This window comes from Salvia splendens, chromosome 12 (assembly GCF_004379255.2).
Source record: "Salvia splendens isolate huo1 chromosome 12, SspV2, whole genome shotgun sequence".
NCBI classification, from domain to species: Eukaryota; Viridiplantae; Streptophyta; class Magnoliopsida; order Lamiales; family Lamiaceae; genus Salvia; species Salvia splendens.
In genome coordinates, this window is record NC_056043.1 from 1,374,930 (window position 1) to 1,398,838 (window position 23,909).

The window sequence follows — 23,909 nt, forward strand, 5'->3', positions numbered from 1 at the left end:
ATTAATTAAAGTCTGAAAATAAGTTCGATGCTATCTTCATATTTATGCCATGAAACCCTCAACAATTGCAGCCCCCACACTCTTGAATATTTTGTCATAAATTGGACAATTATGTTTTAAAATAAATATAAATATACTATTATCATTATTTTATCTATGATAGTGCTACATATGTCCCAAATGGCAGAAAACAATTAGAGCTTTGAATTGTTCAAATATTTATATGTCTAGAATGTCAAATATGTACGATCAAGCATAAGTTGATCAAGAAAATACAAGTTTGGTTACTTGATGAAAAAAAAACAAAAAAACAAAGTCTTGTTTTCAATGTTGATTTTTTAGGATTTTGAATGATGATGTTTCTTACTACTTATTTTTGTTCCTTTTTATTTTACCCATGAACAAGGAATTGATTTTCCTAAACATAAATTTAAATAATTTACTATGGTGGCGTTCGGTTGTCATGACTAATATCATGAGACTATCCATCTAGGATTAAGTGGTGAGATTATTTTAGTTGGAGGTGGAGGCAATGACTAATTATCATGAGACTATCCATCTAGGATTAAGTTGAAGGGTTCAATCTTATAAACCAAACATGATACATATTTAATCATGAGATTTAATCTTGCCAACCGAACACCCCCTATATGTATTGATTTTGTTGATACATTGTGATTGTGTCACCAAACCTACTTTTTTCTTTACTTCTCTTCAACGACTTACTAGATAAAGACAAGTATATATATAAGAACTATTAGTGAAGCAAATTTGAAATCTCAGTCTTAATTAATAAAACGCAATAGATAAATAAGGCAATATTTGGAATTTAGCAGCTAAAAGTTTGTCTTATTGTTGAATCAAAGTATTAGGGGGGTTTGAAACAATTAACTACCTTAGACAAAGGTTGGAATACACAATTAATTAATACTAGTTTGTTAAATGTAAATGTGGGTATAGTTGTTTGGCCGAATTTATTATAAGATATTATCAATTCTTAATTAATTACAACTTTGATCATATAAAGACATTATAGTCACAGTGATGATATGTTACAATATACATGAGGTTATACATTGCAATCAAACATGAAAAATGTACTTATTCAATGATAATAATGTTATCTCCTTATCATGTAATAATATATAACTAAGTAGTATAATTAACTAAGATGTTACTATTAATACCAAAATTAGTTTTCCTATTTGATAGTGGTAGGTTTAGACTTTAAGACTAGAATGTTTAATGTTAATAATAATGAGTTGATTACTCATTAATCACTATTGTGGCATTAATTTCCAATAAATCCACTCTTGTTTCCAATATGAGTGGGATAGATTGAAACGTCGTCAATTTTCTATGGTTGATTCATTAAATGTAGAGAATAAAATTTTGTGTTTGGCCTTTTGACTCAAAGACTCCCATTTGAGGGGAAAATATCCAATTCAATAATTTGCAAGAAATTTACTAGAGTATATATTTTTGAAGTGAATGCTATCTACAAAAATTGGAGAATGGAATATTTTTTAACGAAAATATCATTATATTAAATATTTTCAATAATGTCACACTTAATATAAATCAAATTGGTACACAATATTCAATTTTTATCGTTAATGCCCACAATTTCCTTCTCGATTTTCAGAATATTTACGCCGTTGCCTGATATAACGTGAAACAACTTTATAATATGTTTCACGTATCATAGATATTCTAGAATTCCATTAAAATTTGGCATTTGTTCATTAATAGCACTATTGATAAGTCCATAAATAAAAGTAAATATAGTTTCAATATACCTTTAAATTTTACCTATTTCAACAACTTTCATATTAACTCATTTTTATTACTTTAATAAACACACAAAACTTTCCCAAAAAGATAAAAATAGCACAATATTGAATATCTGTCCCCTATAAAAAGAGTAAAATAAATATAATAAAAAGATTTTAAAAAAAACTAGAGAGAGAATCCAACGCCGTCTTGACTAAGCCAAAAAGCTGCTGTTTTTCCAGTTTTAGAGAGAGAAATCGCCGGCTTGCTTCTCTCTATCTTTTTTTAATTTATTTTTAATTTCCGAATATCGAATTTTGGCCCATCGATGGTGCTCGAAGTGGGGTCGTAAAATTGATTCAGTATTAGTAGCAATTTCTGTGTATTTTTTGTAAATTATTTTAATTTACTGAATTGTGAGCTTCAATCGCAGATTACTTTACCTGCAAAAAGGAATATCGAATATTATTCACCTTTTTCCCCTTTGTTTTTTTGTCTGTGTGAGTATTATATACATATATACGCACTACGATCATGTCGAACAGTCAATAATTGCGCAGATTATTGTAGCGTTTTTAGACCAAGTCCTCGTTTTTACTGCCAAGAATTTTCTTAATCATCACATATCTCCCCCAATTTCAGGTCCAATTGAAGAAATTGGATTGGAATTTTAGGCGTTTCACTTTTCTATTGCTTTGGATTGCGGAAAGCTCAGTTCTTTAAGCTCTAGGTTAGATAATTGAATTGAATTCAATTGGTCTCGATATTGAATTTCATTTCAGTGGATGTACCAAAATTGGGGGAAAAATTGATGGGGTTTCTGTTGTGGGGTGATTCTCTGAGCTTGTGAAGAGGGTTTTGTTGATTTGATTTTGAAATTGGGGGAAAATGGGCTGTGTTTGTGGGAAGCCGTCTTCGGCGGTTGAGGATAGTGAGGTGAGCCCGAAGCAGAGGGAGCTGAGTAGGAAGGCGTCTGAGCTTCGTATGGCGATGGGGGTTTCGTCGAGGAGGAATCAGAGTTTCTCGATGAAGGAGAATTTGGAGAGTGGTGATGTGAAGATGATTGATAAGAAGGTTAGTGGGTCTAGGAAGGTGAGGGATGATTATTATGAGAAGCAGAGGAAGGGGAGCTGTGAGGAACTAGGTGGGAATTTCCCCAACATGGGGAGCCTCCCGAGCGCGGTGGAGGGCGAGCAGGTCGCGGCTGGGTGGCCGTCTTGGCTGGTCGCGGTGGCTGGGGAGGCAATCCGCGGATGGGTTCCGCGGAAAGCTGATACCTTTGAAAAGCTTGATAAGGTACATGATTTGGATGTGTTAATCTGTTTAATGAATCATCTTGATCATTTTTTCAGTGTAAAAGTGGACGAATTGCCTAATTTTATTGACTGTTATTGCTATAAATGGTGGATTGTGATCTGTTTTTGATCTTCTTAGTTTTTGACTTTGTGTAGCTTATCCTTATGGTTGATTGTGCGTTCGTTGTCAATTTTTTGGATGATATTTCTGGTTGTTTAGCAACAAGATTTGTGATTTGATAACATGATCAGAGTGAGATGACAAGATTGTTGATGGCATATGACTTTTCTTAATTTTTTACTTTGTATAGTGAATCAGTGATAGCTTGTGCATTCTTCGTAGATTTTGTGGATGATATTTCTTGTTGATTAGCAAGACTGAGATGAAAAGATTGTTATGTTGAATATGTTAATTGAATCATGTTGGCCATTCCTTCAATACGAAAGTAGTCGAATTTCGCTAATTTTATGAACTATTATAGCTAAAAAATGTTGGATTTAAGGTTCTCTTTGATCTTCTTTGAAGTTGTGATGTTATATGTGTTTTGGGATGTATGATAGTTTCGACTGTGTGTATTTTACCTTGATTTGATTGGTTTTGGTTCTTGTGTGATAGCATTTTGTTGTTGCAGATTGGTCAAGGGACTTACAGTAGCGTGTATAAGGGCAGAGATCTCCTGACTAACAAATACGTGGCTCTGAAGAAAGTGCGTTTTGATAATATGGATCCAGAAAGCGTGAAATTCATGGCAAGGGAGATTCTCATCTTGCGAAGGCTTGATCACCCGAACATTATCAAGCTGGAAGGCTTGGTCACTTCAAAAACGTCTTCGAGTTTATACCTCGTCTTTGAGTATATGGAGCATGATCTCACCGGACTTGCATCACTACCCGGCGTCAAGTTCTCAGAGCCACAGGTGATAAACGTGATTGTTTATCATGACGGGACATTAAGTGGAAGAATCTGCTTATTTTGATGTTCGTTTGTTTCTTGTTCGTTTCAGGTGAAGTGTTACATGAAACAGCTATTGAGTGGGCTGGATTACTGTCATAGGAAGGGTGTCCTGCATCGTGATATAAAGGGTTCAAATCTCTTGATTAACAATTACGGGATCTTAAAGATCGCCGATTTTGGCTTGGCGAGTTATTTTGACAACAAAATCCCCCTCACAAGCCGCGTCGTGACTTTATGGTATCGGCCACCTGAACTCTTGCTCGGAGCGACTCAGTATGGAGTTGCTGTCGATTTATGGAGTACCGGCTGCATACTCGGAGAATTGTACGCAGGCAAGCCCATCATGCCTGGTAGAACCGAGGTATTTTCGCAATAAATTGAAGAATTTGCTTCTATTAAGACCTTCGACAACACGTTATTAATCTTTGTTGCTTAGGAATTTGCATTATTCATCGATATTTTCTATATGCAGGTTGAGCAGCTGCATAAAATATTCAAGCTTTGTGGTTCGCCTTCTGAAGATTATTGGAAAAAATCGAAGTTACCTCATTCCCCGGTCTTTAAGCCGATTCAGCCTTACAGACGACGAATCGCTGATACCTTTAAGGATCGTCATGATGCTGCTGTAAAGCTGATGGAGATCTTACTCTCAGTCGATCCTTCTGATCGAGGGACTGCAGCTAGTGCTCTCGAGAGTGAGGTGCCCTCTCTCTCTCTCTGGATGAGACGTGCTTTCTTATAAAGTGTTCTTTTGAAACCAAAATTTAGTGTGTCGTACTGATTCTATGATTTCCTACAGTTCTTCAAAACATCTCCCATTCCGTGTGATCCTTCGAGTTTGCCCAAATATCCTCCAAGCAAAGAGATCGATGCAAAACAGAGAGAAGAGGAAGCGAGAAGGTCTGTGCTCACATCTATTCGTTCAAATCGTTTAAGGTTTTTGCTTAAGTTCTTATGCGCACATACATCCCTTTTCGTTCTTGATTGATTGTGTTGTTTGGGCCGTCTTTCGACAGGAAAGGAGCTGCTGGAGCTAAGGGACATAAGGGTGACAATGATTCTAAAAAACCAAGAGAATTCCAAAGTGTGGTAGGGCTCGATCCCAATGCTGAGTTGTCTAGATTAATGCCGGTATGCTCGAGACACCTTACGACTTTATTACTACTCTTACATTTGAGAAGTCGAAACCACACGGCCTAACGTGATTAAATCTTCGACATTAGTAGATTAGTTACACTTCAGTTAAACCTCGATCCTATTTGTATGACCAGTGATGTTCATTCTTTCTATGTTTGCGTACTGATCTCTAGATTGTTCGTTCTCTAGAAACTAATCTCGTAAACTTAGATATGTGAATACGTAAAAGGCTGTGTTAGGTTAATGGTTCTTGGTGGCTCGAGTTTTGGCCTGTTGGCGACTTTCTTGGTATTCGCATTCTATATCGATTACTGATTTTGTGAATCGTGTCTCAGAGGCATGGCCACGTGGACTCAAAGAGCCGTAGCGAATTTTTCAACACTCAAAAGCAAGACGCTGCTCCTGGCTTTGCAGTGGATCAATCGGGACGAGCACAGGATCCATCCGAAAGGAGCAAAGATCACCTGCCGAATCCTAGGGAGAGAGTGATTTCTAATTCCGGCCCTCTTGCTCCACCTGTGAGCTGGACGTCGTCCGGGAAGAAAAGCAACGATATTTCCATCGTTTCCACCAGAAACGGGTTGTCACCCGCAGAATGCCGAAACAGTTTAGGTCCCCAACGCGTCGAGGCTGCAAATCAAGCAGGCAGGTTCTCACAGTCGTTCGGGGAAGCCGTGAGAAATCACGACAGGAGACGGCAATCTCAAATTCCTCCGGGTTCTCACCAGGCCGACTACGGACGAATCAACGCAAAAGAAACCGTCTTGGTACGAAAACGCTCGTTTATCTTACGATAGCGAAAAATTGTCTATAAATTGTGTTTTATACGATCAGCGGCTATCGTCTAACGCGATCCTCGTCTATTCACGTTTCTTAGGACGGGCACAGTAAGGAGAGAAAGATCCATTTCTCGGGTCCTCTGCTCGCGCCATCGAACAACATAGAGCAGGTGCTCAAAGAGCACGATCGCCGGATCCAAGAAGCTGCTCGGCGTTTGAGGCACGAGAAGACGAGGGCCGGTAGAGTTCGGCCTCACGAGACGCAAACGTCGTCTAAACAGACGCACGTCTCGAATCAAAGCGCCGGCTAGGCCGGCCGGTCGGAATCTATACGTATATATATTCATACATATAGTAAGTGCTTCTTTCATCTATGTAAATCTTGTACAGATTGTGAAGATTGTTTTTTTTAATAATCTTTTTTTTGCTATATTTTTAGAATGATCCAATCTCTAAATCAAGAGCAGGAACTGATTCATGTGTTTGATGCCATTTTTTAGATTCTGTTTGAAGTAGGAAGAGAGACCAAACAAGTTCTACTTATTCTTGATGGGATTGGATTGTTCAATTAGAGATCATATTTTGTTGCAATTAAGAACTTAGTTCAATTTTGATTCTAGTGTTTTTTGTAATTTCAAAATTAATTTTACTAATTGTTTCATGGCGGATTTGAATTTGATATTTTTCGTTTAGATGTTAACATCTCTACTGCTAAGCCAATACATATACGAAAAGAAAGATAGTCGTTTCTTAATTTTGTCAAGGTTTCCGTTGTGTGTTACTATATAGCAATTTCGGATATGGAATCCTAAATGATCAAATAGGGAAGATATTTTGTAATTGCAACATAAATTTATTGATTGTGCCACGAAAGATTGCACATGATATATGATGTATGATTAATGTCTGAAGATAAAGATCTCGAGTTTGAATCGAATCCACTTATATTAATATATAAAGTGATAACAATGGGATACCAAATTCAGTGTAGCTGTCATTTCACGCTCATTGACTTATATTCATTCACATTTATATAGAGAAAGAAAAGGTCACATACATTTGTATGTGTATTTTTTAATTTGAAAATTTTGGTATATTAAATTCGACAACTACGCACTAAATGTAGCACTATTTGGTGGTGGATATGCATTATCTCCATCAACTCTCTAACTTCGAAATAAATAAATAAATAATTGCAACTTCAACTAATCTAAATTCAAAAGTCAAGCCCAATTATTTCGATTTCAAATATATGTAACTATTAAGTTAGACTTTTGTGTTTGGTTGATTTTAGAATTTCATAATTAGTGGAGAGAGTTGCTGCGTGATGGCGATTGACATATATGGATGCACACAAGTTAGAGCATCCACAACCGTGCTCTTGCCAGCGGCACGGTTGTGGGCCCGGGCGGTACTATTCATGCCTGCTCTCTGGCAAGAGCACAACACCCACAACTGTGCTCTTCCGCAAGGACGAGCACAATTAATATAAAATTCAATTACACAACAACATTTTCATAATACTAAAATTCATTAAAAAAACCACAATAAAAATTACAAATTACAAATAAAATAAAAAGACATAATTAAAATCCTAAAAATTAAAAATTACATAATTAAAATACTAAAAATTAAAAATTACATAATTAAACTCCTAAAAATTAAAAATTACATAATTATTGGCTAATATAACCCGAGGAAGACTACGCATCCGGCGGCACCAACCCCAATTGTTTTTGGAGGCACCTTGATCGTCGATTGGGTATGGCCGGTAGCCACTCGGAACGCCCGAATCTTGGGTGAGAGGAGGGGCCGAATATTCCGTTTCCGGACTAGGAAACGGTTGCGAACCGAACCATTCGGGGTTCCAACCGTGAGAGCCGCTTGGGTTGTCGTCGTTACCGGACATAGTGGTGTTGTAGGGTGTGAGAGGAAGATGAAAATGGATATGAGAGATTGAAGATGAGAATGGAGATGAGAGAATGATGATGAGAATTGTGTAGTGAAAGTGTGAATTTTTTGGAGTGAAATTGGGGGTATTTATAGATGAAAGTGTGTATTTTTGGGGTAAAAAAAATAAAAAAAAAATTAAAAAGTGGGGAAAAACGGTTATAAACGGATATAATTTTTTGGGGAAGTGAAATTTTTTTTTTTTATCGGTTTTTTTAATAAAAACCGATTTTTTTTTAAAAAAAATAAAAAATTGTTTGAAACCAACGGCTATGCCGTTGGCGAATGGGAGAGTGACACGTGTGCGTCCGCTGGCACGGACGTGCTCGATACATCGAGCAGCGCCGTGCCATCGGCGCGGTTGCAGCGGCGGCGGTTCTTCGCCTTGCCGCTGGCACGGACGGCGGTGGCGCCAACCGCCACCGCTGCGGATGCTCTTAGGTTTACCAAATTTTGTGTTTGATGATGAATAGAAGATGTTAGGGCCCTCATAACAATTGACAATATTTGTGTGTTAAGTGGAAAGATAAAATAATATATTTATATTAATGTGAGATGAAACTTTTTCCAAAAAAGGAAATGTGACATCTTTTTGTAGAACAAACTAAAAAATAAAATGTGACATCTATCATAGGACGGAGGGAATAGGATACTTAGGTGGTGTTCGGTTTCCTAGATAAAATAATACCAAGATATAATCTATGATTGAGTTGTGAGATTATTTTAGTCATAGAGAGTTAGGTATGACTAATTATCCCATGATTATCCATCTAGAATTGAATTGGGGAACTAAATATCATGAACCAAGCACACTACTAATTTAATCCGGTATACAATCTTACAAACCGAACACCCCTTGCTAGATTGTTCCTTTGACTAGGGTTGTGAAAGAAATGTCTCAAATTCATCCTATTCTTTCTCTTTGTATGTCTCTATTTATTGCAACCCAAGCTTATTTTTTTTCCTTGATTTATTACTGTGATTGAATTCCGGAAAAATTACAAAAATAGTTCCAAAATTACACGCAATTGGTACTTTTTAATTTTACAGCTTTACATTCACAATTTTACAAAGAAATAAGTATAGAAATTTAAAGTTCTGTGATATTGTCTTATTTGGATCTTTAAGATAGAAGCCCAAATCACTACACAAACTGATCATAAAAGCGCACTCATTTTAATTACCCATTTTACTATTAATCATTCAGCCTATTATGCTCCGGATTAATTTCATTATTAGGTTATATTTCTTTCTCACCAAAACAATATTGAATTTTTTTTATCATAAAATATTTTTGATTGTATCATTTTTACTAGTCGCCAAAGCCAAATGACGATGAACATCAAAATAAAAGTACAAAAGTGATTATTAACAGTACTCGTATTTTCTTTATCTATATTAGTTTTAATTTCGGAACATGGTGAAATTTAAAAAATAAATTAATCATGAAATTAATCATTCTAGTCCTTCTCTCTTTCTATTTATAGATATATTGGCATCTAGAATCAACCTTTTCCATTTATAGGTACAATTAATGTCATTTTGAATAAATCATTTACAAATCATAAAAAGAAAATTTTGGGTTACCAAAAAGGGTAAAAATCTAAAAATTTCAACTAAAACGAATAGAATAAAAATTAACGTATAAAAAGTAAAATGGATGAATCAGAAACGAAGAATCTTTTCTCATACACAGCATTGTCGGTCTGCGTCAGAAGGTGTCCTAAGATTATTCATGTCTCATCATCTTCTCATCCGATTATCAATCAATTATCAATAAATAAAAAAATAGAAAAAATTTAATCGAGAAAGAAAAATTGAAAGGACGAATCAGAAAGAACGTAGCGAAGTGAGAAATACATTAAATCGATCAAGTGGAATTCACCATCACACGTCAATTCTACTCATCATTTTCATCCTACACACAAACCAAATCAAATTGAATCCAAAAACATAGAGATACAGAGATGGGAGAGAGCTGAGGTGAATGAAAATGAATGGTTGAAGAATGTGTTTATATAGGAACATTTGAAGACCTAATGGGCCGGTTTAGGCCTAGTATGTTTTACAATTCGATTTTCAAAAGCCCAATCCAAAGCCCACTTGCTAAGCTCATTTTTATATTCCCTCCGTCTCACAATAATTGTCACTTTTTTTTTTTCATTTTGATATGTCCCACAATAATTGTCACACTTCATTTTTACCATAAATGATAAGTAGGGTCACACATTCCACTAACCTACTGCACTCACATTTTATTATTAAACCAATAAAAAAGAGGTTCAAACATTCCACTAACTTTTCCAATCAACTTTTCTTTACATTCCTTAAAACTCATGCCAACACCAAGAGTGACAATTATTGTGGGACGGAGGAAGTAATTTTAATATTCAGTTTACAATTTTCATACACCCCAAGAAGTCGCATGAATGTCACCAGTCTTGTCGTGTTCGTATCCGACAAAATGATTAACTAGTTAGAAATTATGAAGATGAAGAAAATTATTCTCTCCGTCCCAAAAAATTGACAAACTTGAAAATGATATGGATTGTACTGTGCAATTGATAAAGTAAGAGAAAAATGAGAAAACGTAAGAGAGGGAGAGGAAAAAAAGTAGTGGAATGAGTGTTGGTGGATTGTGAGGTCCACATTATAAATGATGTGTATGATTATTATTTATTGAAAATTTTTTCATATTTAAACTTTGTCTAATTTTAAAAAACTATCCAAAATAGTAAAATTAGTCTATTTTTGTTAGAATGGATGGAGCATGATTTATCTCAGCCCTTCAATTGTTCAATAAGTTTTGGGTGACTACAAACATTGGCAATTTCAATTAAAAAAAGAATGGCCTAAGTTCCCAGCCATTATACTTTCGAATCTTACATAAATATTCAAAGAGTTACAAGCAGTAATATTTAGTAACAACAATTATTTACTATAACAATCCCACTTTCCCCAATTTTCAAATGTACATAAGTCAAATAACATAACACATATATATGTATTCAAGGACTCCCTAAGTATTTAAAAAATAGAAACATTTGAAACGGCATTGATTTTAATGCACAATTAATAAAGTGAGAAAAATTGGTAAAGTAAGAAAGAAGAAAAGAAAAATGAATAAAGTAAGAGAGATGAAGAGAAAAAGTAGTGAAAGTAAAGTTATTGGATTGTGGGGTCCATATCCTAAAATAGAAAGATTCTATAGTTTCTATTTTTAAGAAACGACCCAAAATGAAAATAGTTGTTATTTTTAAAAAACGGAGGGAGTATGTAATTGTGATCAAATAATAACTAATTTCTAATATAAAATGCGAACTTTAATTTTGTATAAAAAATTATCAATAAAAGACATCATTTTATCAACACAATATGTAAATTAAAATATCAATACAAAGATATAAGTATATAACACAAGACAGTTAACAAAATTATGTACCTGTATTGATAGTTTTAATATACAAAATTAAAAAAATTATGCATTATATATTGAAATTAGTTATTATTACAACGTGAACCCTTCAAGTATGTATGTATAGATAATTGTAGTCTAAGCTTTAAGGGCAGCTTTGTAGATAACCTCAAACGCATATTCGATACATGACTTCAATTTATTTTGGTCAATGAATCCTTTCTCAACTGTCAATGCGATTCTCAACCTTCCCACGTAGCTTATCATTGTCACAGATAAACTCTGCACCCAAATAAATCAATAATTTGTATTATAAATGTGGAACCAAATTTATTTGGTAAGACGTTTTTCCTTCAATTAATATGTCAAGGGGTTAGGGGGTTCTGATATGTACCTGAGGTGGCCCTGCAACGACGAAGTACAGTCCTTTACAAAGGTTATTGGCCAAGGCCATTTGTTCGACGGGCCCAACCAAATTCGAAATCGCCATGCTCGTGTTCTTTAATGTTCCGTGGATATGTCGAGCAGTTGCCTGTTACATAGACACGACACGACATGACATGACACAAATATAGAAAGTGTGGACGAGTTAGAATATTACTAAATCTCATTTTCTTAATATATCGACAAAAACAAACGTGTTATCCAAAAGCAAACGCACTATCCAAAAACATTTAGATTTAATTCGTACCTCGTGACCTTTGACCATTGTAATAAAACGAAGAAGTTGTCCAGTTAGGTAAACCGCGGCAGAGTTCTTCTGTCTCTTGATTATCCGGTGAGCTTTCTTAACAAAACCGAGCGGGTTGAGAAGCTCGTCTCGAGTCAATTTAGGCAGCGGAACTTGTAAGAAGGCAAACCGGTTGCCCCACGGCGAATCTGAATTAGGTTTGATCATCTCATCAACTGATTTGTAGCCTCCAATAGCCCTAGTGTTGAGCAAGACTAAGGCTGTTGTCTTTGATTTAATTGATTCTTCATCTGCTTTTTGCATATATAGTCGAGTCCCCAATATTATCACACCGGTTATGACATCATTTATAGTCTACAATTGTTCAAAAAATTAAGATATTAATTAGAGAAAAAATTGAAATAAAAGGATTAAGTGGCCATCTTCGACTACGTACAGTAAATTCAAATTCATTATTATGTACATATCACATAAAACAAGATTTCTAGTATAACTATTTACCATAAATTCAACCCTATAAAATATTAAATATTTATTTACATTTACATTTTATAATTTTAATCATATGTAATGGTGATGAGAATCGATATGTAGCGTAAAAAGGAATTAAATATAATGTATGTACTATACTTGCTTAGTAATAATATTTCAATAGGGATTTTATCTTTTGGGGAAAAGAGGTCATTAATGTCGTTACGTATATCTCATATATAGTCTCACACGTTAAAATTAAATGTACCATGGGATGTTGCTAGAAATCTTTTCCTTTTTCTTAAAATAGAAACGTCTTAATTAGATCTCTCTTTCCAAAAATTATGGCGGATTTTTAAAAAAATGTTTTAAGAATATTTGAAACTAATAAATTGTACAAATTGACGTATCCTAACATCCATAACCAATTGATGAAACGTGTCTACTTAATTTAAATAAGTGGGACACTAAGTTTATAATAAGTCAAACATTAAGAAATGATATCTAGAAATTCTTACCACATTGAGCTTGCTCTTGATTTGCTTTAGCTGATCAATATAAAACGTCGTCGTAGTCGTCACGATCGGCCGGAATTCCACACCGTCAACACCCGATCTAATTGGCGATTTATCGTCCTTAATCAAGGTGCTCTTGAATAGGCTCCACCCAAAGTCGTGAGCCGTGTGGACGAGGCTAGTAAAAAACCTAGGAATCCGTTGCAAAAAGTTTTTGCGACGGATTCTGGTACCTGCAGACGGAAAGGTCAGTGGCACTGACGGGTCGTCTGCACGTTGGAGGCACGAGAGGAGGGCTCCCATCAAGGAGTAGCCGTCTCCTAACGAGTGGTGGAGTTTGAAGATCGCGTTTCCCGCTGCATTCTTGGTAGGGTATTTGACTATGTGAATTTCCCAGAGCGGCCGTTGTAGAGGGAGTTGTTCCGTCGCTATTTTCGACAAATATTCGTTGAAACATTCGTCGTAGTAGTCCACCGACATGCCACTAGGGAAAGTTGGGACTATGGCATGCTCTTCGAGATTCACCTCGACCCTTTTCCATTTCCTTTGCCCTTTCTTGTTGGTAACCTAATCAATTATCATAGTTCATTAGTTGTGTTAACAAATAAAATTCCTAGAGCCCATTGATAGGGGGACATCAAATGATGTGACCTCTTGTATTTATAAATGTTTCTAATTCAAGAACCGTGATTTGAGTTATAAAAATTTAGAATAGTAATCAGTCCGACAAAGGAAACGATAGTTTCGATTCAAAATCACTGATTTCCGATAGTTTTTCCCCAAAGTTTTGTCCCAATATTTTTCCCGATTTTTGGCTAAAGCGTGGTTAAACACCGATTACGGTTCCCAAAATTGTGGAACCAGGCCATTATGCATGTTCAGATATAGCATCTGAAAGGTGGGACCAGTTGAACCAAATTCTGGTTCAACTGGGCATCCCCCTATATGTATATGTAACAGAATGGTCAATGGTGCAAACCCTACTATTCCTCCATTCAGAGTCAACAAATAAATGAAAAGAGTATAACTTTTTACATTAAAAAACTATTTGGGTAATTAGGATAATAGTAACATACCATAATCGATGAGAAACGAGGATTTATTGGCAAGAAAACATCTTTGAGGAGAGACATAGTCATTGAATCATCAATTTCATTTTCACTTTCCAAAACTCCACATATTGTGAGTGATAAAGCAGAGCTCTTCAAGTATTGAGCACTTGGACTCATAGGCTCCAAACCTTCTTCTTCACCCTTCATAATCTCTCTCTATTTCTCTGACACACACACACTTAAGATAAGTATATATGATTTATATATGGTATGCTAAATGTAGCAGATAACCTCGAATTGTGTAGATGATGGATATATATACATTTATAGAACGTCAATTAAATAATAATTGATGTGCAATTTATTGCTATGACTTTGTAACAGTTGTTAATTACAATGGAAAGAAATGTACACACCTTTGAATGAAATTATGGCATGTATATGGGCATGTGGCTTCGTTTATACCTTGTAATTTTGTAGTCGATGATATTGTCAAGATGTTCAATTATGGCTAATTGTGATTGATATATATGACTATTGACTCTTTTTCCGGAATTAGAACCATCCATTGCAAAGAATTCGGTTCTAAGTCTAAATAAATACTCAATACTCACGTCTGAATCCACAATAAATGTACGTGTTAGTTTCTGATTCTAAACAATTTTGTTTTTGTTCGTAATTAACAATTTCATAAAAAATTAACGGTCAATAGTTGTTATGACTAGATTAATTAGCGAGTTAAATATCATTCTAATTAACTATTTTAACCTAATTATATATTCTTAAAAAAGTTATGATTTTTCTCTTTATAAATCTATGTAAATTTTCTCTTTTTAAATTAGATGATATAGTAATTAACACCGTCCATAAATAATAATTTTGGTATTGGACGACACAAGTTAAGTTTAGTACAAAATTATTAATTTAAAAGAAAATAAAAAGAAAAAAGTTATGAGAGTATTATTTGTAAGAAAAATGAGACATGTCTTATTAGAGAATAGAAACTTATCACAAATACAAAGAAATTAATTCTGCTAGACAAATCCAAAAGAATAACATGATTATTTTTGGGAGATGAGATAGTTATACATTAAATTGAGGTTGATGAATTAATTGCACCCTATACATATGCAAATACGATGTCGTTTCAATTGCAGCATGGCTGAAAATAGTTCATAATTCAGAGTTACAAACATTGGCCATTTCAATCACAAAAATAAGGGACTATAAATTCCCATTCCAAAAAAATTGTATGAAATAGTTACTCCATATATCATTTGCAAAGAAGAATTACATTGAATCATATCCCATTTTGTCCCCAAATTTCCAATGTATACCAAATAAAACAATATAACACATATGTATTCATGTATGTATGAATAGATAATTGTAGTCTAAGCTTCAAGGGCAGCTTTGTTGATAACCTCCAAGGCATATTCAATACATGACTTCAATTTGTTTTGGTCAATGAATCCTTTCTCAGCAGTTAATGCAATCCTCAACTTTCCCATGTAGCTAACCATGGTTATCGATAGACTCTGCACCCAATTGAATCAATACTTTATTTATAAAGCCATGTGCACGTTCGAAACCAAACTCATTTGGTAAGACATTTCTAGATCTGTACCTGAGGTGGCCCTGCAACGACGAAGTACAATCCCTTAGAAGTGTGATTGGCCAACGCCACTTGTTCTACAGGCCCGACCAAATTTGAAATCGCCATGCTCGTGTTCTTTAGTGTTGCGTGGATATGTCGAGCCGTTGCCTGTTACATGTACTATTAAACCTCATTTTCTTAATTTGCGTATTATTTTTCCTAGTTTTCCTATATGACTGATGTGGGATATTAGAGTCGAGAAGAATATGTTCGAGTCATAGAAATGACTAGCGAATCAGTTCATAACAGAAATAATAATAAAATTATTATATAGACAAAATAAAAGTGTTTCCCCAAAGCATTAAAATTTAATTCATACCTCATGACCTTTGACCATTGTAATAAAACGAAGAAGTTGCCCAGTTAGGTAAACCGCAGCAGAGTTCTTCTGTCTCTTGATGATTCGGTGAGCTTTCTTAACAAAACCGAGCGGGTCCAGAAACTCGTCTCGAGTCAATTTAGGCATAGGAACTTGTAAGAAGGCGAACCGGTTGCCCCACGGTGAATCCGACTTAGGTTTGATCATCTCATCGATTGATTTGTAGCCTCCAATAGCCCTAGTGTTGAGTAACACTAAGGCTGTTGTCTTAGATTTAATTGATTCTTCATCTACTTTTTGCATGTATAGTCGAGTCCCCATCATTATCACACCAGTAACGACATCATTAATAGTCTGTCGATGTTAAAAAAAATAAGATGAAATTAGTGAAAAAATTGTAATAAAAGGATTAGTTGCAATAGAAAGTAACGTGATTTTAGTAAGTACATGTGAAAAAAGGCTAATAAGTTATTTGATTATTAATTTAATAACAAATGACTTTGTGATACTTATCTTCACTAACCCTAAATCCAAATCATTGTTATGTAAATATCTAAAATAAAAATGTAAGAATATTTATATTGTTATGTGACCTATGTATCTATTGGTTTAATATTAAAGATTAAGTTCATATTAAATGTTGGGGATTCTAATATTAAAAGACGATACCGTGATGGGTCGATTTCAATTAAAGAATTAGAATCGGGTGCATTGATAACCCTCTCCTCTCACCTCTTATTTATTAGTTATATATACGAAAGGGTTCATTATAATATATGTGTATGTATATGAAAGGACTCAAAATATGTATACATGTATATACTCCATCTGTCTCATGTTACTTGCACTCTTCCATTTCGGCTCGTCACAAACTATACATGTATACATATGTTAGATTAAATTAAGAGCTCATCTATTAAGTGGTGTCTTATTATACTTAAAATTCTAATTTAATTACACTAAAAAATCAATCCCAAATTGACGGCCTAAAATGAAAAGTGCGTGTAACATGGAACGGAGGGAGTATTAAAGTAATGAATACATGTATATTGATACATGTACGTGTAATTAAAGTAATAGTATAAATATGAGTGGATATGTTTTAATTGATGTAAATGTGACGATTAATTATAGTTAATAGAAAGTGGATATTTTGTAATCAGTTTCTATTTCTACCGTACCGTTGTATGGCTGCATTTGTATATAACAGAAAGTGCATGCCAAAAAAGTGATACAGTAATCACTGGCGTATTAAGAATCAAGCCACTCATATTTATATATTCACGATACACGTATAAATATTGATAAAAGTTTAATGATTCTTTATCAATCAAAAGAATTACTAAAGGCTTGAGGTTAAAGAGTGGATAAAATTAATTAGAAGATTCAGCCAAAGAAATGACTAACGTCAATTGGTGGATTTCAACCTCTATACCAAATGAAGAAAGCATTAACGGAGGTTGGTGATTTTATCTCCAATAAATAGGATAAATGTTGTAGTTGAATTAATTCAAATCTAGAATTAGATTTCATTATCGAAATCATTAAAACATTGAAATATGGCTTACAAAAAAATTATACTATAATTATTTAGGATAAACTCAGACATCAAAGAATATTTCGTATTTAGTTACTTTTTTATATGTTTTAAAAATGAGTGGAACGAATTAAATTTCCTTGTTGTTTGTGAAAAAAAGCTAAAATATATTGCATAGTAACATTTCAATAGATCTCCTATCTTTTTGGGGAAAAGAGACAATTAATGACGTTAGGTATATATGATATATAGACACACACGTTAATATTAAATGTAGCCTGTGAAGAATATATGTATATATATATATATATAGCTATAATATAAATCAAATGATCATTTTCTGAAAATTGTAACGTTTTAATTAGCTAGTTATTTTCAAAAAAAATATCGCTTCTTTTTATTTTAAAAAAATGTTTTGAGAATTGGATTATTTAATCTGAATTACTTATATTTATTTTTTGAATTACTTACAAATTCCAATATATGTGTGGGTGATGTGTTTTTGCAACATCCACATAACTAATACTATATGGAACGTGTCTACAGTTAAGAGGCAAATTAAATGAGTGGGACATTATAAGTTTTTTTTGAGTGGGACATAATAATAAGTTAATAATTCCAACAGTAAGAAATAGATATATTATATATATATATATATATACCTAATAAATTCTAGAAATTCTTACCACATTGAGCTTGCTCTTGATTTGCTTGAGTTGATCAATTGAAATCGTCGTCGTAGTCGTCGCGATCGGTCGGAATTCCACCCCATCAACACCCGATCGAATCGGCGAATTATCGTCCTTAATCAAGGTGCTCTTAAAAAGGCTCCACCCAAAATCCTGGGCCGTGTAAACGAGCCCAGTAAAAAACCTAGGAATCCGTCGCAAAAAGCTTTTACGACGGATTCTGGTGCCCGCTGACGGAAACGTCAGCGGCACGGACGGATCGTCCGCACGCTCGAGGCACGAGAGGAGGGCTCCCATCAAGGAGTAGCCGTCGCCTAACGAGTGGTGGAGCTTGAAGATCACGTTTCCCGCCGCGTTCTTGGTAGGGTATTTGACTATGTGGACTTCCCAGAGCGGCCGGTGCAGTGGGAGTTCTTCCGTCGCTATTTTCGACAGATATTCGTTGAAACATTCGTCGTAGTAGTCCACTGACATTCCACTAGGAAATGTCGGGGTGACTACGTGGTCTTCTAGTTTCACCTCCACCTTTTTCCATTTCTTTACCCTTTTTTTGGTAGTAACCTAATCAATTAAATTATCGTAGTTGTGTGTTACTAAAAAAGTTATAAAAAAAAAACCGCCGATTCCGATTTTAAAAAATTAGAATTGCAGCCAGCCCAACAAAGGAAATGGCAGTTTTAGTTCAAAATCGGCGATTTTCATGAGATTTTTTTTACAGGATCTTAAAAATTCCCGATTTTTGGTCAAAGTCACGATTCCAAAAATGTTGAACATTGCAACCAACGATCCAGTTGGAGGCCGAATCGATGGTTCTGGTTCAACCATGCATCCCTAATTGTATGTTACATTTTAGAAAAATAAAATGTGTAGCTAGGGAAATAGTAATGTACCATAATCGAGGAGAAACGAGGGTTTATAGGCAAGAAAACGTCTTTGAGGAGAGACAGAGACACTGAATCATCAATTTCATCTACGATTTCGAAAACTCCACATATTGTGAGTGATAAAGCAGAGCTCTTCAAGTATTGAGCACTTGGGCTCATTGGCTCCAAACCTTCTTCTTCATTCTCCATGATATGCAACTCTCTCTCTCTCTCTCACACACACACTAAAGATAAATGTGTGATATATATGTCAACTATATATGGAATGATAAATGTTGCAGATGAACTCGAGTGGTGGAAATGGATGGATATATATACACATATAGTAACATCGAATAGTAATTAAATAATATGAAATTTATTGCTATTACTTTTATAATGTAGTACTCCCTCTGTTCCGTCCCGCTTAAGATGACATGTTTTCTTTTTTAGTCTGTCCCAACTAAGATAACACATTTTATTTTTTAGAAACTTTCTCTCTCCAATTAATACACTCAACCACTTTTTCGTACTCCAATTAAAATATTCATCTTTCTTTCTTTCTCTATTTTAATACTTACACCCACATTTTCTCTCTCCAATTAAACACATTAACCAATAACTCCTAAAATCTCGTGCCGGCCAAGAAATGTGTCATTTTGGCCGGGACGGAGGGAGTTATTTATTAATATGCAATTTATGACTTTTATAATGTGGTTGTTAATCGTATATATGGGCATGTGGCTTTTGTTTACACCTTGTGATAAATCTTCACGATGATTGTGAAGATGCTTAATAATGACTAACTGTGATCGATATATATATATAATCACGTTACAAATTATTCGATAAATGTAAATATGCTCAAAGGCAGGAACTGATGAGTTGAGCCCACCAAACGTAGTGGCTATATTCCAATATAGCAACACAAAAGCTAACAATTGACAAAAATTAACGAATACATCACAACTCCAAACGAGGCAATCAAAGAGGGATCTGGTAACCACAAGTAACACGAAACATAAGTTGCGCTAATCCTCAGTTCTCGAGAATTGAAATTTGTGTGATGGAATTATGGATATATTTTGGCGATAATAATTAATACATGATAATGTAATGTTGTATTATATTTTGGCAATGATAATGTATAATAATGTTATATTAAGATAGCCATGCATGTTACACATGTTTTGTGCGACAGTATATATCTGTAAGTATTTTTATTGTTCCTCAACTAATTACCATAATGATCATTGCTGTTCATGAACTACTTATAAATGTTTGCCATGTGAACTAGAAGACCATATTTTCATGCTTTTGTTCATCTAAAAGTAGAGGCGGCAATATTCAATTTGTAAGGAATTAATTAAACTATTTTTTGTATTTGATTAAAAATTAGATATATTTATATCAAATTAAAGGGACTAATTATACATGCATATATATTTTAAGTAGGGTTTGTGTTACAATATTAATTTTCATGCCTTCTCGAATTTATGTTGTTAGAATGGCTAAATTAAATTCCAATTGTTCACACATACAAAGAAACTTGGTCAATATAAATATGGAGTATGTGAAAAGGCTAGCAATTAATGGAACTTTTATGGAGAAATGAAAAGAAAAGGCTGGAATATTTAATTCACAAAATTTGATAAAATTCTTGTCGGTCCAAAAAATTTGAAAATGTATAAAATTATGAAGTTTCAATTTTTTCACAATATTCTTACTCTTGTAGTCATGTCCAAGACAATGTCTTTTGGTAAACTCAAATAACGTCGTTTCGTGAAAGAAAGGAATAGCAAAGAAAAAATACATAGTTCAAAACAATGTCGTTTTGCACACGTACGAGACGAGATAACTGCGAAAAATTGAAACTTCGTGATTTAATATTTGTTTTCAAATCTTATCTGACTTAGATCGAAATTTGACCGCACTTCGTAGGGTGAGTGCTTCCAATTCAATCAAATAGACATTTAATTGGCTCGCAAAAACACTCTGTCCAATGGAAGGTGGCTCGATCTAGACTTTGAGCTATTTATGGTGATAACTTTCTTGATTTAGACATCCAACTACTTCGATTTGATCATAAGAGCATCTCCAGTAAGACTGGACGTCAAATAGCCTTCACATAGCCTTCACACTGCCACATCATCAGCACTACAATTCTCCTGCCACATCAGCTTGCCACATCAACTGGACATCAAATAGCCCTCACATAGCCTTCACACTACCTATCCACATCACTAATAACAATTATATAATTTAATTTACACTCGTATCAACATACGGAATGTAATTTACGAGACAAATACATTTAAATTGAATAATACTATTAAAATTTCAAAAAGTACAATAATTTAAAAAAAATACATTTAAAAAAATTACATTTAAAAAAATTACATAAATTTACATAAAAACTAACGCCTTGCAATCCTCCGCGCCCACAACTCTTCAACTAAATCCTTTTGGAGTCGAATATGAGCCTCCGTCTGACGCATGTCGGCATGTGCTTGGAGGAGGGCTTCTTCATCGTGAGGTACCCCACCTCGTACGTTGGCGGTGGCGACGCCGTGGCTTGGACCGGCCTCATTATCGTCGTTGGCCCAATCAGTCAGTTGTACACCTTCATCTTCGAAAATGACGTTCAAAGCGCGTATATATAGTGTTTTCAAAAGAAAAAAATAAAAAAAAATAAAATCTGACGCCGGTTTGACGCCGATCCGGGACCCACAATGGCGCCATGAGGATCGGCGTCGGAACCGGCGTCATCGCGCGAATCGGCATGGCCACGCCGATTTTGACGCCGATTTCGCCGACGCCGGTTCCAATGGTTCGGCGTCGGCGAAAAATCGGCGTCGCGATTTTGACGCCGGCATTGGAGATGCTCTAAGGGCATCTGCAACGCGTCTCGTTGTTGTCTCTATCTCGTCTCGGAGATACGAGACGGCGTTGCAGGGATACGTCTCGGTCTCGTCTCGGCGGGTGTGAGGGACGGTTGGAGGGACAGCTCGCCACGCGCCAGTGCCACGTGGTGCGCGCTGGCGCTAGGCGTGACGCCCACTCGCCGGCCCGCGAGTGGGCATCGTCACGCTAACGTAATAAATCATTTTTTTAAAATTCGATATTTATTTAAAAAAATTTATAACGGTAATGTTACCGTTTTTTACCATTCAACGGTATTTTTTAATTTTTTATTTTTATTTTTTTACTCTATAAATACTCTTCTTTCATCCTCATTATACACACAAACACACATCTATTCTTCTCAAATCATCTCTCTTTCCTCTCCAATTTTCGTCTCACCTCTCTAATTTTCATCTCAAAATGCCCGATGACGGAAACGAGGGCGGCTCTGGCGGATATGACTTGAACACGTTTGGCGACTAGGAAGGCATGTACAATGTCTTGGGTGCTGCCCGTTCCGGTTCGTCGACGCCAGGCACCCAAGGTTCGTCGACGCCGGCGTCGTACCAACCACCCTATTTTAATGTGGATGCATACTCTCGTCCCTCCGTCCCGAGGTATGAGCAATCGCATGGATTATCCCAAATCAGGGAGTATTTTCCGGATGAACCCAATCCGGAAGGAGGACGAGGCGGTGGAAGCTCCAGGGGTCGCGCATTCGACGCCGTGGAGGAAAAGGAGGAGGCGGCCGAGGAGGAGGAGGATATAGGCAGTCATCCATACAGCCGCAAGGATACGATGACTCTATTCAATGCTTGGGTCAGCGTCTCGTACGATCCCATCGTCGGGAATCAACAAACCCGCAAGTATTTTTGGGAAAAGGTCACCGACACCTACAACGAGAACAAGCCGTCTCGGTCCCGCCGCCGCACCATGAAGATGCTCCGCAGTCATTTTGACCTAGTCGACAGAGATGTCAAAAAATTTTGCGACATCTACAAGAATGAAGTGGCTTAATACCAAAGCGGAGCCAGTGGAGCCGACATTATGAGAGCGGCTATGTGAGACTTTTTTTACGACAACGACAAAGAATTCAAACATGTCGATGTTTGGGAGGCGGTCAAAGACGTTGAAAGGTGGGCCGGTGGTGTCCAGTCCAGCAAGGGCTCGAGCTCGAAACGCACGAAGCACACGACGGGTGGCCAATACTCGTCTAGTGAGGGCGGGTCAGGCAACGCCTCACAAGAGGTTGAGGGCACGACCACCGATGCAGGGGGCTCCTCTCGTGGGCATCGTCGGCAGCATGTAGGCATGCACAAACCGAACCGGACCAGCGGTTAACCACCGGTTCATAAACCGAAACCGGCGCGGCGGTTCACACGGTCTGGTTCAGGTTCAACGAAATGCGAAACCAAAACCGCTTGTTCAACGGTTAAACCGGCGGTTCAACCGAAATTAAAAAAATATAGTTTTTATTTATAAAAATTGATTTTTATATTTAAAAATAATTTTTACAAATAAATGAATACAAGAAATTCATAATAGCTCATATATATTTGATGGGCTTGCGAATTTATGAAACCATTCTAGCTTGTTTCTCTTTTATAGAGACATCCTTGAATATTTTTTGTTTTACTTTCAATGTGGGACAAAATATGTTGAAGTTTCTTTTATAACTATATGTTTAGATCATTCATTCATCCTTTTTCCAATGTGGGATACACAACTTTCTTTTGTTTTCTACTTTTCTTTATTTTTATTATGATTCTTTTTCTAAGACAAATTTATAGATAATAATAGCATCAACTACAATAGTTTAATTAAATTTGAATGTTGCATGTTGCTAATAATTTGTATATTTATAGAATGTGGACGTGTTCAAATAATTGGATTTAAATGTAAGTATG

The 23,909-nt window shown here is 35.5% G+C and overlaps 3 protein-coding genes and 2 non-coding genes across 5 annotated transcripts; 1 reads left to right on the forward strand and 4 right to left on the reverse strand.

The window, feature by feature from the left end:
- Window positions 1-1,971: 1,971 nt before the first annotated feature.
- On the forward strand, window positions 1,972-6,600 carry LOC121757123 (probable serine/threonine-protein kinase At1g54610). The gene is made up of 8 exons (XM_042152617.1): window positions 1,972-3,069; window positions 3,701-3,985; window positions 4,073-4,384; window positions 4,496-4,723; window positions 4,823-4,923; window positions 5,040-5,154; window positions 5,496-5,927; window positions 6,038-6,600. The coding sequence occupies exons 1-8, from the start codon at window positions 2,662-2,664 to the stop codon at window positions 6,248-6,250; spliced, it is 2,094 nt and encodes a 697-aa protein (XP_042008551.1). The 5' UTR covers window positions 1,972-2,661; the 3' UTR covers window positions 6,251-6,600.
- A 2,946-nt stretch (window positions 6,601-9,546) lies between these two features.
- Window positions 9,547-9,647, reverse strand: LOC121759793. The gene has a single exon (XR_006041738.1). It is a non-coding gene; the product is annotated as a small nucleolar RNA snoR31/Z110/Z27 (small nucleolar RNA).
- Window positions 9,648-9,712: 65 nt separating this feature from the next.
- LOC121759795 lies at window positions 9,713-9,808 on the reverse strand. The gene has a single exon (XR_006041739.1). It is a non-coding gene; the product is annotated as a small nucleolar RNA R32/R81/Z41 (small nucleolar RNA).
- Window positions 9,809-11,314: 1,506 nt separating this feature from the next.
- Window positions 11,315-14,299, reverse strand: LOC121757997 (wax ester synthase/diacylglycerol acyltransferase 3-like). Its single transcript, XM_042153441.1, has 5 exons — window positions 14,058-14,299; window positions 12,985-13,548; window positions 11,996-12,349; window positions 11,699-11,836; window positions 11,315-11,586 (listed from the first exon to the last, which is right to left on the reverse strand). Exons 1-5 carry the CDS (start codon window positions 14,238-14,240, stop codon window positions 11,443-11,445), a joined length of 1,383 nt encoding a protein of 460 aa, XP_042009375.1. The 5' UTR covers window positions 14,241-14,299; the 3' UTR covers window positions 11,315-11,442.
- A 903-nt stretch (window positions 14,300-15,202) lies between these two features.
- On the reverse strand, window positions 15,203-19,378 carry LOC121758174 (wax ester synthase/diacylglycerol acyltransferase 3-like). The gene is made up of 5 exons (XM_042153607.1): window positions 19,126-19,378; window positions 18,233-18,796; window positions 16,010-16,363; window positions 15,661-15,798; window positions 15,203-15,571 (listed from the first exon to the last, which is right to left on the reverse strand). Exons 1-5 carry the CDS (start codon window positions 19,306-19,308, stop codon window positions 15,428-15,430), a joined length of 1,383 nt encoding a protein of 460 aa, XP_042009541.1. The 5' UTR covers window positions 19,309-19,378; the 3' UTR covers window positions 15,203-15,427.
- Between the last annotated feature and the right edge of the window lie 4,531 nt (window positions 19,379-23,909).